Source organism: Staurois parvus, unplaced genomic scaffold (assembly GCF_062004578.1).
Source record: "Staurois parvus isolate SC_StPar_1 unplaced genomic scaffold, SC_StPar_1.0 ptg000538l, whole genome shotgun sequence".
Lineage (NCBI taxonomy): Eukaryota > Metazoa > Chordata > Amphibia > Anura > Ranidae > Staurois > Staurois parvus.
The window spans coordinates 8355979-8372725 of NW_028318334.1; the positions used below are offsets into that span (position 1 = coordinate 8355979).

At 41.8% G+C, this 16747-nt stretch overlaps 1 protein-coding gene across 2 annotated transcripts in view; it reads left to right on the plus strand.

Moving 5' to 3' along the window:
* Positions 1–13350, plus strand: part of LOC149451476 (lysosomal alpha-glucosidase-like) — an 83071-nt gene extending 69721 nt beyond the window's left edge. For both annotated transcript variants that reach the window (XM_089690653.1, XM_089690654.1), the window contains 6 exons: positions 1232–1380; positions 1468–1609; positions 1975–2073; positions 4673–4837; positions 7594–7746; positions 11910–13350. In XM_089690653.1, coding sequence (XP_089546779.1) covers positions 1232–1380; positions 1468–1609; positions 1975–2073; positions 4673–4837; positions 7594–7746; positions 11910–11972 — 771 coding nt within the window. In that variant the 3' untranslated portion in view covers positions 11973–13350. The remainder of the gene's footprint in view (positions 1–1231; positions 1381–1467; positions 1610–1974; positions 2074–4672; positions 4838–7593; positions 7747–11909) is intronic.
* Positions 13351–16747: the final 3397 nt, after the last annotated feature.

Genomic DNA, 16747 nt, shown 5'->3' on the forward strand with positions numbered 1-16747 from the left:
GGACTTTCCCTTAAAGTAGGATTCATTCTTTTTGCAACAAAGTGTGGATCAATGTTTGATACTCAGTACCATTAAAGGATAAGTTCACCTTTTGTAAAAAAAAAAAAAAATAATAATAATAATGGTCATCTTTTTGCAGGTGAAAATTTTGCATTTATTTTTTTTTATTTTTTACATCGCAGCCTGCAAAGCAATGCACCTGCGATCAGCAGATTGTGGGTGCAATGCCAGAATCCTTCAGTCTCTCAGTCAGCTGTCTGCTCTAACCTCCTATACAAGCAGACAGTTACTGAACTGCAGGAAGAATCAATTACCTGCAAGAGCACTCACCGGCACCCTCGTAGTTCATTGAGAACTACAAGCCGTCTGCCACGGTGACAGACGGCACTTGTAGTTCACTCATTCACAGGACACTTTGAATGAATGCCGCGGTCGTGTGAGTAGAGAGGTGGGTGAGGGTAAGGTGGTCAGGTGTTGCACTGTAACATGTTACACTCTAAATACAGATGTAACATGTTACAAAGGTAAACTTATGATTTAAAGGCCAGGTTTTAGACGTGTTTTTAGCCATGGCTGTGTTTCAATGCCATTTGGCATTTCTTGATCCATACCAATACTTAGGGAGTTACCAATGTTGTTCCTCATGTGAAATTTCTTTGTGGGACCTAAATTTGGTTCTATCAGTCTTACAAATTCCTCCTTTTGGTAATATTTGATAGGTTCCCTTGCCTCCAAAAGTGGTAATCATGTCTTGTGAATCTTTTTCTTTGCGATTTTGCACAATGAATTTCTGATAAGATCAACAGATATTTATTTGCACGTATCGAACAGATGATAAAAATCTTCCAGTGTTATATTGGTTTTGGGGTTTCCCCTAAATGCCAGAATCTTATCCAAGCGTGTAGCCTGGCTGGTGAGGAAAGGGAGGGACCACCACTCCCACTGACCTTCACTTGCTGCAACCTCAACCTCATATGATATGATGCCGAATGTTTACTAACTGTAGACAAAAGGGCCAGGTGATGTCAGTCAACTAAACACATGGCCACATAGAAAATAGGTGACATCAGTGGCTGTATGTGGTCGGTAAAATCACCCATTCTTCAATCACGCATTCCGTACGCTAATGTCTGAGCTGCATGAACATGAGGATTATATTGTTTTACTGGGACAGCTAATGATGGTACATATAGCAACCTGTAAAATAATTTTCATTTTATTACTGTTTTAGCCACAGGAGCCATATGTTTTCAGTGAGCAAGCTCAGACAGCTATTCGAAATGCATTGTACATCCGGTATTCCCTGCTTCCCTACCTGTACACATTGTTTCACAAAGCTCACAGCTCAGGGGACACAGTGGCACGTGCACTCTTTGTAGAGTAAGTACTTTTTCTCCAGTTTTTTCTACTGTTGAGCATTTTGTGCATTTTGTGTATGCATGCTGGGTAAAAACCTTTTTTTTGTAGGTTCCCCACTGACCCAAACACATGGACTATTGATCGTCAGTTCCTTTGGGGAGAGGCATTACTGATTACACCAGTCCTTGAGCAGGGAAAAACTGACGTAAATGGATACTTTCCCTCTGGAACATGGTATTCATTTCTGACGGTGAGTCCACCCTCGTTGTTTTCTGACAAGTTGTCGGTATAAAAAATCTGTTTGAAGGGTAGGAAACTATTAGAAAAAGGAAGGTACTTTCTACTCACTGGGATTTTATTATTAAAAAGTGACATTTGAGTCAGGGGGTAATTGTGGCTAATACTGGCACCTGGCAATTATTTGGAGAATTTGCAATTGGCATACAATCTAAATATCTAAATGTGTATGGCCTGCATACGTATTTAACACAGAAAAACTGGCTGAAATACACTTTATCTTTACATGCACATCATTGTTTTTAATAGGGCTGCAACTAATTATAATTTTATTGTATGTACTGTATCAAAGATGCATTTTTTTCTTAAATTCCATAGGGTTTACAGCTTCAGAGTAAAGGTCAGTGGACCACACTTCCTGCACCATTGGGTACCATCAATGTTCATGTTAGAGGCGGCTGCATTTTGCCTTTACAGGTAAGTATAAGAAAAATAACGTTTAGAAAATAGAAACAATATGGCAGTGGCAGGCACATACACAGTTCACCAGAAGGGGAGGAGCCCAGAATTGTGGGTAGCCCCCAGAAAGTAAACTAATCTTGCATTCTTCACAAAGCAAACTTTCTTAATTCCTAATTTCCATTGGAAACAGCGGCTGCAACTTAGTCTAAAATTTCGCCACTCAGGGAACAAGCAAATTGGTACTGCATTAAACAGCTGTTGGCCAGGACTGTATCCTAATCTTTGTGTCTGCTTTTGCAGAAATTAATATTGGTTAAAGTAAGCAGTGCCTCTTTCTGGGCTGATCCATGTCCTTGACAAATATGAAAGATGAAGCATCTGCAGGATTCTTAGAAGTTTGAGTATGGCAATGCTTGTCTTGCCCAGATACCTTTTTAGGATGAAGGGAAGACAGAGCTTCTCACTTACGGACGTATGAGTTCTGTAGGCCAGTGTTCTGTAGGCCCCTAAATATAGGGGGCCTCAAGTGCAGCCTCAAAATGTCCAGAGGACAATCTTTTTCAAGATTTGTGATCATTAAAATTCTGAATTATATTGTGTTCACTTATGCAAGCTTTAAATGCTCACATAGAAGAAAATGCCATTCGGGACATCTAATATATTTGCTGAGATCTGGGAATGAACAGAGAGAGGGCATTTTTTTAAACTGGTTTAATTAAAATATTTTTGATTTTGTTTTTATTTGTTTTGTTTTTTCTGTTTTTTTTTTTTTTTTTATCTGGTCTCCCCATGCATCCCTGCAGCAACAGGTTACTTGGTTAGGTTACTATTACTATTAGACCTCACAAATATTCTCCTTTTAGTACAATGCAGAGACATTGGGAATGATTTACTAAAACTGGAAAGTGCAAAATCTAGTGCAGCTGTGCATGATAGCCAGTCAGCATCTAAATTCAGCTTGTTCAATTAAGCTTTGACAAAAAAAAACCAAAAACTGGAAGCTGGTCTCTTCAGAGCTGCACCAGATTTTGCACTCTCCAGTAATAGCAAATCAACTACCTTGTGTTCTGCTACAGTACTACACAGCACTCTTATGGAATATTCTGTAGCAAAAACTCAAGTCCAGGAGCTGCTTGAAGTATAGGAACACTTTACTTGTCTTTCTACTGAGTTGAAGTCCCCATTCACACCTGAGCAATTTGTAGTTTGAAGCTCCAAAACGCTTGAGGATTAAAAAAAAAAAAAATTATTCTGAATGAAGATGGTTCACACCTCTAATCCAAGTCGCTGGAAGCCAAACGCATGAAGCTCAAGTTCTGGAGCTTTTTTTGTCGCCAAAACCGGGCAGATTAGCACATTTTTCATTCCATGAAAATGCTCAATTCGCATGTTTTTGGAGTATTTTTCTGCTCAAGTGAAAAAATTAAAAAACAAAATATGAATAAATGTAAGATAAATAAAATAAATACACAAATATAAAATAAATGCATAATATGTAATAAATAATAATCACCCCTAAATTATCCCCCTAACCCTAAAAAATAAGTGTGTGTGTGTGTGCAGGGGTGTATTTACCACAAAGCAAACAAGGCATTTGCCTAGGGTGGCATTTTTCAGGGAGTGGGCAGCACTGCCCCTCGGAAAAGGAATGGAAGAAGGGGGACACACAGCATGGGGACCTGGTGGGTTCCCAGAGAGGCTGCCGGTTTCATGATGGTGTATGCACAGCTCGACTCGTTCCTGGGGATGTCTGGAGCTGTGAAGGTGAGTGTCTTTCTCTCTCTTTCCATGGGGGGGATGGTGGCTGGTGTATGGGGGCAGTGATAGTGGAAGACGCTCTCGGGTGAGGTCAGGGGTGTTCTTGGCCATTGTCAGGCTCTCTCTGCAGGGGGGGCACCTATTTTTGTGTTGCCTAGGGCAGCACAAAACCTAATACGTGTGTGTGTGTGTGTGTGTGTGTTATATTGATTACACACACTGTATATATTAAGTTAATAAGACAATAAATGAAATACTAGCCCCTACCCCTAAACTTAACCCCCTAACCTTAATCCTAGCCCTAACACAAAAAATAATTCATAAATAATAATAAAACAATACATAAAAGCTAAAAAAGCAACAAATAATGCAGCAGATGATATCTTTCTCTATTGGCTAATTAATAAGAAAAAAAACAACAAAGCTCGTAAACACTAAAAAAGCTGCGTGAAACGCTCAAAGTGCGCTTGCTACAGTCAAGTGTGAATCCAGCCTAAGGTTGCTACTTTTACTGCCGATTGCCCTATGCAAGGGTCTATTTGCAAGTAGTGGCAACATGCGAGAAGTATACTTTGCTGTCACCTTTTCCTAGAGTATGTTGGCTTCTCTCCCAGATATTTTATCCTAGTCATAAGCGAATCTCTTGCATTCCAAGTCCAGCACAGCTGCAGGTTCATCTCTTCTTATTTTGCACTGATCTACTTTTTTTCTTATTTGTAATATGATTATTATGAAAATATACAGTTCAGTTGTGTTGCTTTTTCAATATTGCAACCTCTTTAGTAAATCTTTGTCATTGTAACAAAAGCAATGTGTTTGTATTTTGTTTTTATCTAATTGTTCTTTCCTCCTCCAGTTACCAGGTATGACCACGCAGGAGACACGCAAGAATGGTCTTATGCTGGTGGTGGCACTTACTACAGAAGGATTTGCTCGAGGAGACCTATTTTGGGATGATGGAGACAGTTTAGGAACCTTTGAAAGAAGAGATTTTACCCAAGTGCTATTTATTGCTACAAATGTAAGCAGTTTTCTTTTCCAATATATCAGGAATGGTCCACTGTAAAGGGACTCTGTCATCAGGTGACACTTTAAAGGCTACTCACATGCATAAAATGATTATAATGAACACTTGCTGCTCTTGTTATAGACATATTTTGTCGGTGATTGCTCCGCAGTTTTTAGGAGCGTTAACCTGAAAAAGTGTTTCTTGATTACTAAATCTCTTTAACAGTCGAATGTTAATATGTTACAACATGCAAAAGAGATTACCGTATTTACCGTATCACCGTACCGCTCCATAAGACGCACCTAGGTTTTAGAGGCGGAAAACAAGAAAAAAATATTCTGAACCAATGGACTGCAGACATAGTACAGGAAATGACCAGAGAGTGCAGACATGGTACAGGAGATGACTAGAGACTGCGGACACAGTACAGGAGATGACTGAAGACTGCGGACACAGTACAGGAGATGACCAGAGACTGCGGACACAGTACAGGAGATGACCAGAGACTGCGGACACAGTACAGGAGATGACCAGAGACTGCGGACACAGTACAGGAGATGACCAGAGACTGTGGACACAGTACAGGAGATGACTGAAGACTGCGGACACAGTACAGGAGATGACCAGAGACTGTGGACACAGTACAGGAGATGACTGAAGACTGCGGACACAGTACAGGAGATGACTGAAGACTGCGGACACAGTACAGGAGATGACTGAAGACTGCGGACACAGTACAGGAGATGACTGAAGACTGCGGACACAGTACAGGAGATGACTGAAGACTGCGGACACAGTACAGGAGATGACCAGAGACTGCGGACACAGTACAGGGAAAATACCAGGGTCATAGTACAGATGACCAGAGACTGCAGACAGTGCAGGGGATAACCAGAGACTGCAGACAGTAAAGGAGATGACCAGAGACTGCTGACCTTTGGGGAGGGAGGGGGAGCGGGTACCTGAATTTGACAGGTACCAGCTCCCACTTCCGTGGAGTTGTCCTTCCCTCTTCTTCCCGTGCCGGCTTCTGTGACAGCCGGGTGCTCACTGCATATGCGCGAGAAGCACTGCGCTTTGTGAATGTCGCCCGGCGCCTTCTGGGAGCTGTCATGTGTCCCAGAAGACACCGGACCATTCACAAAGTGCAGTGCTTCTTGCGCATGCGCAGTGGGCACCCGGCTGTCACAGAAGCCGGCGCGGGAAGACTGTACAGCGCTGGAGCGAGGAACAGGTAAGGTCCTGCAGGAGAGAAGAGCTGAGCGGCCGGCCCGATATTCTGACATGGTGGCGGCAGAAATACCGGACCGGACGTTTTATATTCACTCCATAAGACGCACTAACATTTTCCTCCCTTTTTTGGGGGGAAAAAAGTGCGTCTTATGGAGCAAAAAGTACGGTATATATTTACAAATAAGGATATACATAAATTCTAATTACAAATAGGGATGTAAATAAAGTGTAGGGAAATGAAGGTATAAAATGAGCTGGCAGGGGGAATGGAGGGAGATAGAGATTGACTTCATGCTAGCATAATTATTCTCACTTTCCCAGATGCAGGAGCCTCTTTCCAGTCTTTGAACACTCCCATCAGGTGTGTCTCAGCAAATCACATCCCTGCTTGTGGAATTAATGAGGACTTGCCCAACAGGATATGCACTAGTTTCATTTGTGTGACCTCTGAGCTACAAAGGTGGTAGAAACGGGCAGAGTTAACCACTTGCCCTCCAGAAGATTTACCCCCCTTCCTGACCAGGTCATTTTTTTGCTGCGCTGCATTACTTTAACTGACAATTGTGCGCTCATGCAACACTGCAAAAAAAATGAAATTTACGTCTTTTCTTTTTTTTTTTTTTTTGCATGAATAGAGCTTTCTTTTGGTGGTAATTGATCACCAGTGCAGTTTTTATTTTTTGCACCATAAAAAAAAAAAGTACCCTCAATTTTGAGGAAAAAAAAAACAATATTTTTTACTTTTTGCCATGAAACATCCAGTAAAAAAGTTAAAAATCTAATTTTGTCATAAATTTAGGCCAAAGTGTATTCTGCTACATGTTTTGCTAAAAAAAAAAATCCCAATACTTGTAAATTGGTTTACGTGAAAGTTAGTGTCTACAAATGGTGGTATTTATACTGGAATTTTGTCTCTGTTTTTTTTTACTAGTAATGGTGGCAATCAGTGACTTATAGCAGGACTGCGGCGGGCATTCTGACACTGGGGGGGGGGAACTGACTTCGTGTCACTGACATCTATGAAGAGCCATACAAAGCAGTGTGCAGGACCTGACGGGAGAGAACTGTATTGTTTACATACAGTTCTCTCCCTCCGTCGGTAATACTCGGCCCCTACCCGGAAATAAAAAATCACGTGTGTGTGTATGTATGTGTATGTATGTATATATATATATATATATATATATATATATATGATTTTGCACACCCCTGCTACCCAGTATCTCTGCTATAGGATGGCAGGAAAGCGGTTAAAAGAGAAGTTTGTTTTTGTTTTTTTCCCCCAAATCATACTTGCCTATGTGGATGCTGCATCAGTCCAATGCTGCATCTGTCCCCCACTGGCTCGAAGTGTGAGAACTCAGCGATCACTTGACCAATGATTGCTGAGTTTTCACCGTCGATGAGAAGCCGAGCCAGGTACCGCTCCAGCCTGGACTAGCTGAGTGACATCAGCCGACAGCAGGCTTCAGCATACATACAAACATTTTATTATTGTCTTTTGTCTATGCCTCAGTTTTCTGTTTGTTTTACAGAACGCCCTCCTAAGTGAAGTGATACAACTGAACAGCCAAGCAGATGGCTTGAAATTGCAATCAGTGCAGATTTATGGGGTTATGAATCCTCCAAAGAAAGTGCTGGTTAATCAGGTGGCTACTGAAGATTTCACCTACAAAAAAGACACCAAGGTAATTTATTTTGTGACTAAAGGAATTGTTTGTCTACAAAACTGCTTGAACGGGAAAACTGTATTGACTCAAACAGCAGGTGTAAATGCCAATCAATCGGCTTCTATCTTCAGTACGTTTAGTTAAGTTTTTAAAAATGAGAGAACCCAATTGGTTGCCATGTACAGCTGCTCTAGAGTCTGGCTGCTTCAGTTTTGATCAATTTGCCCCTATGTACATAAAGCACATATATCACTACACATCATATAGTTAGACTACTCTGTCACAGCTGACAAAATCCTGCTAACCGTATTAATTTATCCATTCTTACCACTTTAACCAGTGTAGTTCTGTACCCGAATACACCTTAAAAACCAGTGCAATGCATCTTGCATTTCTGAAATGGGCCTATAAATTTGGCGATAGCTTTTGTTAATTAAAGTGGTTCCAAAGGCAGAAGGGGTTTTTTTTTACCTTTTTGCATTCTTTGCACTAAGGCTTGGTTCACACCTATGCTTTTTTTGGTGTTTTTTTGCAGAAACACATTACAGTCCATTTAACACAGTTTCCTATGGGACACATTCACATTTATGCTTTTTTCAGCTGCTGCATTTTTGGAAAGGGTCAGGGACTTTTTTTAAACGCAAAACAGTGATTTTTGGTTCAATAGACTTCAATGGAAATGCTGCAGAAAACAGCACAACAAATTGGCCAACACCGCAAAAAGCGCTGCAGAAACAGATTAAAAGCAAACTGCATAGGTGTGAACCAAGTCTAAGGTAAAAAACTTTCTGCAAGCAGCTCACCCCTCAGTACCCGTATTATAATGATCTCAGCCTGATTTTGATCCATTGATGTGTAAGAGAGCAGAGGCTCTCTCGGCTTGCTCTCCTCATTGGCTCAGATACAGCAGCAGGAGCCATCAACTCCTGCTGTCAATCACAGCCAGTCGGGGAGCGAGGCTGAGTCAGGCTCTGTGTGTCCTGTCAGGAGCAAGCAGGCACAAATGCCCCCATAACAAGTGGCTTGCTCTGGGTGCATTCAGCAGGAGTGGGGGACCCCAGAAGAAGGGAATCTGGGCTGCTGTGTGCAAAACCATTGCACAGAGCAGGTAAGTATAACATGTTTGTTAGATGTGGTTGCGCCATTAGTTTTTTTTTTTTTTTTTTAGGCTCTGTTCCCCTGTGCTTCACCTGGTGATCATGCCAGTAACACACTTCTTATCTTAGGGTGTCTGCATTCTGGATGAAGTAGTAAAACAGACACATTGTCAGTCTGGGGAGAGGGGAGATTTAGGTGGATTGACTAAAAAACATTGACGTTGAACTCCAGCTAACACTTTATAAGCAGATACAGCAAAGAGTTGTCTTTTTGGATAAAGATTTTACATAAATAAAAGCTGATCATTGTATGCTCCCCTGTCAGTGTTAAATGGTTTGTCTCCTAAAAGCTCTTAGAAGCAGTTATTAGCATTTAGCTAGAAGCTAAATAGTGTCCTCCTATGTGTCCATGCACACTACTTTAGGCTATTAGCGGTTTTTTGAGCTTCAGCATCTAGGAGCAAAAAAAAATTGTTTTGTAGAGTTTGTTTGGAGCGTTTTTCCAGAAGAACAAAAAAGCTAAATGCTACTAAAATGCTCCTAATAGCCTTTTTCTACATGTACTGTAAAAATGCTAAAGAAACGCTATAGTTTCTAAACACAACTAAAAATAAACCCCACTATTACCAGCGTTTTTTTTTATTCAGAATTTTCTTTTAGATTAAAGTGTTACTAAACCCAGGACCCTGCATTCACTATATCTGGTCTCCCAGAGTACACACAACATGGAAATGCAATTATTTTAGTAAATATAAACTGATAAATACCTTTTCTCACCAGCAGTTAGAGCAGTGTGCCTGCAGCTTTCTTGCAGGTATAGCTGCAGCGGCCCGGGGTGTGCACATGTCGCAGGAGTTCTACACCCTATCATGGTCGGTGGGTGAAGCACCTGCCAATCATAATCCATTTGAGTGAATGAGGCCGCTCTGCAAGTGCCCTGCAACCCTGTGCAGTACAGCAAACAAGGGGTTAAAGCGGGCAGCGTTGTGTTGCTTTCTCACCACCTCCTTTGACCCCGCAGACGTATACAGTTGCAGAGTGGCCCCTATTTACGTGAATGGGTTGTGATTGGAAGGCAGTAGCACCCACCAAAAGCAACAGGGGGGTTTAATTCCTGCTGCAGTATGTGGACAGGGATGGGGCTAGTAAAACCATGGCTCAGCCGCAGATTTTTACCACCCTCAACTTTACGTGTGAATGATCCCTAAGAGTGCCACTGCCGAATGGATCTGAGAGCTCATTCACAAGTGCAGCAGGCACTGCTGCTTTTTTGAAAAGTGATCCAAGTGTGTTAGACAGGTGGTGAGGAGGTGATATGTTGCCTCCTCACCTCCCTGACTTAAACCCATGATTGCTGTGCAGTGCATGCAATTATGGCACGGTAGTTCTGCAATTAGAGGTGTAAATCTGGTGTGAGGAGGCAACACTTTGCCCGGTGATCTTTGACTTCTCCCATGGATCTCCACCTCTTTATGGTTGCCTACCCCTGCGTAAAGGGGAGTTGTTTTATACTTTACAGATGAAAGCTGGAAAGGCACTGCTTGAGATTTCAGTCTGATGTTCAGGAAGATGCATAGACACAAGATTCTAGCAGGATAAACAGGACATGCGGTGTACTTTGCAGGAAATATACTTTGCATACCTACTGCAGCACCCACTTCATACGATTGGCAGACATCAATAAAAATGTTGGTTGATGGATTTAGAAATGCTTGAGGAGTTTTCCTCATTCACCAAGCAGACTGTCCTGAAAATAGCAAGCTGCCGCTCCCTTCACATAGTTATCCGTCAGTGTGAGATGTGGTGCATGGAAGGCTCCTGTTGGTCCAACTTCCTTGTAAATAGAAAATCCAGCACTGGCTTCCGAGACACACGCCATTCTTTATGTAAATCAGGATAAAAAACAACAATGCATTTTCCACGCTCGCAGAGGATGCTATGTTGTATTTTTTCCTGATTTAAACAAAGAATTGCATGTGTCTCAGAAGTCAGTGCTGGATCTATTTACCAAGCAGACTGTGCAATGGATTTCTGAGCCATACATCTCTACATACATCTCAAAGCTTCATTTTACATATATGAGAGGTTATTTAGTTAAAAGAAGAGGAAAAAATTGTATAAATAAAATGAAGTTTCCATTGTGAGCAATCAGATTCTTTGTCTTATTTTGAGAGAATAAAAGATAGAACCTGATTGGTGACAATGTGCAGCTTCTCGTTTATGCCTGGCAGTGTTAGGCACACTGCAACATGAAAAAGATCAGTACAGCTTTTTTTTTTTTTTTAACTGATCTAAACTGCAGCCCATTGTTTACAATGTGCCTTACACACAAGTGCGGAATCAAGCGCTGTGTATTCTTGCATAAAAAACAAATAGAAAAATCTGTGTTCCTGGTCAGTATTTCGCACTAATACTCGCATATGAGCAGAAATAATAATACATTTCGCTTAGAAGTGTATTGTGCGTATTGTCCAAAAATGCTGGTGCTTAAAGCGATTCTAAAGGTTCTTTTTTTTGGGGGGGTGGGGGGGTCGGAATAACATCTTACCTGCTGAGTGCAGTGATTTTCCACAGAGCAGTCTGGATCCTCCTCTTCTAAGGTCCCCTGCAGGGGCACCTGCTGCTTATCCTCGCCCCCCTCCTCGCTGGCTGGCTGTGATTGAAAGCAGTAGGAACCAATGGCTGCCGCGTGCTGTCTCAGCCAGTGAGGCGGCAGAGACCCGGGACAGCCGAGGCTGTCACGCACATCGCTGGATCGCGATGAGGCTCAAGTAAGTATTGAGGGGGCTGGGGGCACTGCTACACACAGAAGAATTTTACCTTCATATATAGCATGTATGGAGGTAACAAACCTTGAGCCTTTACAACCACTTTAAATATGAGTACCATGTGCAAGAGGCCTTTTGCTAGTCTACATATCTCCAGGTGATGTCTGGTGATAAGAGGGATTGGTTTGTACTTCCATGTTGATACTGGAAAACCTATCAGAGATTTGTTAAGCAGTGCTGATGTTCGTATTACTTTTATGTTTCCCACTTGGCTTGTTTTTGATCAATTCATATACAATGATTTGTTTTCTCTTAGGTTTTCTCAGTGGAGAAGCTCTCTCTATCAATACAAAACCAGTTTACAATCACATGGTCTTGATTCTGTGGTTCATCATTAGGAAAAGTGACTTTATAGAGCTACATGCTGGTTTTTCTGGTTTTGCATGTTTGGACGATGGTATGTACTCCATGACTGTCATTGGCTCTAGTCTAATGGCAGCATGTTAGACTTCGGAAAAAAGGCTCAGCGTCCTAAGACCCATGTAATATCTATTAGAGCAATCATTATTTTTGAGCCATTATTTTCAGCTCTCACTGAACATTTTTATGGCAATAATTGTAACATCTGAGCGAATTGAGATGAGGGTCTAATAATATGCTTATGGCAAAACATGTTATGCACAGCCCTGTTTGGGGGGAGCTTTTTCAGGAATTATGTAGCCCTGGTTGATGATTGGATGCTTGTTGTGATGGATCTATGCAGATGGATGGTAAATTTATAACTGACTAGATTTTTTAATGATTTTACAAATTAACCTTAGCTGGCCAGATCAGTTGCTTGGCAGTTTGCTTAAAGTGTGTCTGTACCTTTTATGTAAATGTGTTTTCCCCTCCCCCGTAAGAAGAATCAGACCTCCGATGCAGCACAGTGCCGTGTTTTAGGTGCTGGACAATGTTCAGTTTCAATTTTCTTTGCTGCTGTTCTGCTCTGTTGTGCATATGCATATATGTGAAAGAGAGAGACTGACTCCGCTCTCCCATTCATTTCTATAGGGCTTGTGTATGTCTCTGCACAGTAGAGCACAACATCCGGAAAGAAAACTGACAGCAAGCACTGCTGATTACTCTACTGAGGTCTGTTTATTTCCATATTAAATAAAAGCACAGCTGTTCTTTTTTAATATAGATGTAAATTCATCATATAGGCTTTAGCATCCTATCAAAATTTGTTTAGTCTATTTAAATATGCAGCCCACATTAAAGTATTCTTGTGATCCTGCCATGACGATCCTTGTTCAGGTACTTCCTTTTAGCAGGTGACAACTGTCTCCCAAATCTGCGCCTGCATTCTCACTGTCATATGTGCTCCTGATACAGAGTACAAGAGGTGTGCTGACACACATTGTGCAGATATGACCCCCCCCCCATTGCCGTCACTATCAAGAAGCTTTTATGGAGCAATGATGTGTATCTGATGCTGGAGTGCGTGCATGTGGAATTGGGTTGAAAAAAACCCATTGAGATACAAAAATGTCAATCACTTATCACATGGAAAATTAAATATCATCCAGATAAGGTTTCAACCTACTTTTAATGTTTGGATAACAGGTTCTTCTACTGTAATTTTTTTAAAATTTGCTGCTTTGTCCAAAGTTTTTTTTTGTAGCAGTCATGGTGTCAGAGGGAAATTATTTTTGAATTGTGGTTTTGATATCATTATGCTGTCCTGCTGATAGAATAAACACATTTTTAAAACATCTTACTGTGAATGTTCCCTTTTTCATCTTTATACAGACTATAAAATAGTAAGGTCATTATGTGTAAAGGACACTGGTTAAGAATGTGCATTAGTAAGAATTTGAATCTTCATCCTGAATTGTTATAATAATGTTCCTTACCTATTAGGAGGTAGGTGCGTGGTGTTATTTCATTGCGTTTTCTCCCTGTCAGAGCAGAAATGTCAAGTTGTAAGACACCCCCTTCCACACCGGAGTGGAGGCTGATCTGTCTCCTGCCTGAGCTCAGGGTTGATGACTGTCCAGACTCGTAGAGATGTCCTTTCAATGGCTTCCACATAGATCCCACCCAACCCCCTTCAGACCCATAATGTCGCAACTGTGGGACTCTGTGTACTACTTAGGCAACCTCATGTCCCCTTTCCTACACCTGCTCACTTTCAGAATAATCCTCTCTTCCCTCCAAGCCTCGAACAATCAAGGGCGTTTTGCTGGTGGACCTCGCATGGTTTCATACAGGTAAGCCACTTCCTAACAGCCTGTTCCATTCCTTCCTGGCCCACTATTCAAGAAACCTTTTAAGATGTGTCCTCAGAATTTTTCCTATACCTTCAGCTTTGCCACTGGCTGACCCCTCTCCAGTGCCCCAGGTACTCAGCTATTTACTCCTACCAGCTAGTTACTACCTTTTGCACCACTAGCCCCTCCCTCCTAGATTGTAAGCTCCGAGGAGCAGGGCTCTCCTAACCCTCTTGTATTGAACTGTATTGTCTCCCGTTATATTGTAAAGCACTGAGCAAACTGTTGGCGCCATATAAATCCTGTATAATAACAATAATATCGTCATAGGTAATATTTGGCTCAGACAGAAATTCCTCAAACTGTCCGTGGTTTAATGCATGAGCTCTAATGAAGGTAACACAAGATACCACAATTTTCATGATAGAGTCCCACTTCACTGACAACACAGTGCTTGTTGGTGGATGAGGCAGTGTATGACTATTGGATGTGAATGGTTGTGTTTGTCCATCTCTTGGTTAATGCATGCAACCACTCCATTCATGGACCCCACCATGCTAGAAGCACCATCAGTTGTTACATGGGCTAATTTAGCCCAGTCCAGCTCCAAATCATTCACAGTTTGGTGAACCTTTTCATAGATATCCTCTCCCATTGTTGTTCCTTTGATACTTTTCAGTGCAACAAGCTCCTTCTGACTTCAAAATAATCATTTGTCCCACAAATGAAAATTTGAGGTTGTGTAGAATCACAAACATCATTTCTTTCGTCAAGTGCTAACGAAAAAAATAGCAAAAGTTTTTTTGTTTTTTTTTTAAAAGTTTTGCAAATGCTGATGGAAATTGTCCCCCATTTCTTCAATCCATCGTGTAATTGTAGATCCGGAAAGGCTCACTTTACTAAATAAATCGTCCTTCTCTAGACAAGTCGCTGGAAACAGAAAGAAGGCATTCTTTAACAAATTCTCCCTCTAGGAATGGTCTGCCAGTGCACGCTATGAGCTTGGCAACTTGAAAACATGCTTGCAGTGATGAAATATTTAGCTGTTTCTGCTTCACAAAAGTATTTTGCTGAGTTGTCAATCCATTTTTCAGTTTTAACCACTTGCCGACCGCAGATAGCCGAATGATGGCGTCACTGTGCCCGGCCAGTTCTGAGAGGGCATCATATGACATTCTCCCGTGTGCCCCCGGGGACGCGCACCCGGCAATCTCCGTGATCACTGTCCTACGGACACAGCTGATCATGTGATGTGGTAAAAGGCCAATCACAGCAACCTTTTACCATGTGATCAGCCATGTCCAATGACACAGCAGATCACCGGTAAATGCAGTTGCCGGTTATCGGCTGCACTTTCCACACGCTGTCACAGTGTGAGGAAAGTACTGCCGATAACCGGCAACTGTCAGAGGAGGGATCGGCACCGATCATCAGGGTACTGATGAACAGTGCCCTGATTATCGGTGCTTAGCAGTGCCACCCACCAGTGCTGCACACAAGTGCCCATCAGTGCTTCCCACAAGTGCCCAGCAGTGCCGTCAGTCATTGCTACCCGTTAGCGCTGCCTATCAGTGCCCATCATTGTTGCATATCAGTGCCGCCTATCAGTGCCTGTCAGTGCAGCCTCATCAACGCACATCAGTGAAGGAGAAAAATGACCTGTTTGCAAAATGTTATAATAGAAACAAAGAGAAAATTTTTTTTTCAAACTTTTTGCTCTTTTTTTGTTTATAGCGCAAAAAATAAAACACCCAGCTCTCTATTTGTGTGAAAAAGATGATAAAAATTCCATATGGGTACGTTGTCGCATGACCGCGCAATTGTCAGTCAAAATGCAGCAGCGCTGAAAGCTGAGAATTGGCCTGGGCAGGAAGGGGGTATAAGTGCCCGGTAGGCAAGTGATTAATATTTTCTCTTTTCTCACTTGTCCGACCAAGCAATCATATTTATCTTTATGTTGAGTTTCGTAGTGTAGATGCAAATTGTATTCCTTGAACACAGACACTAAATTCTGGCATATAAAACAGCCCTTTCCGTGGGCTGCATGAAAATCGTAAGTCCACTGTTCTTTGAATATCCTGCACTCGGAGTCAATTTTTTCTTTTTCGTGACATAATTGTTTCCTAGGGATTAAAAATTGCTATTAGTAAAATACCAATAAATAGAGCGCTACAAAAATAATATACCAGCAGTAATAACTTTTCCCATACAGAGACATCCAGAGATATCCAATAATAGCAGTTTATTAAAAGCAAACAGATGACAGGCAGGTATATTGACCACTCCAAGCCCAGCCAGACAGCTACAAGAAAAGCCACACTCCACACACATCATGAAAGGAATTCATTAATTGTACATACACAGTTCTTTGGGCGCCGTGCTGACAACACAATCTGAATGACGTCACCGTCGTCCGGGACTAGAAAGTATTTATCGGGCGATCATGCCGCCTGTCAGGGAAGTAATATGCACCTTCTATATGTGTGCCGAGTGCAGGGGCGTACTACGCACATGGCTCAGCGGCTCTACAGACCAGAGAAGGTGGTCATTTATGTACTGATCGCCAGTCCAGCACAGCAAAAAATATTCAGCATACAGATGGCACATTCGAGGCTTCAGCGGCCCCTCCCCTTCCCAGTATATTCTTGCGCCCAGGTCACGTGCCCGCCCCTCCTCGTTTCACCTCTGAATGACGGGTGGGCTGGGTAAATGACTTTGGCGGACCGTAGTTTGAAGACCCCCTGTAAATGGGCTATATAAAGAGTTGCGTATTTGAGATTTCTATTTCAGCAAAAGTTTCACAGAGCCTTTGTTGATCATTACTCACGTCACAATAGCGCAGCTCACAATTTTTTAGTAAAGTATTTTAGTCTTTTTTAATCTATTCTTTTATATTCTA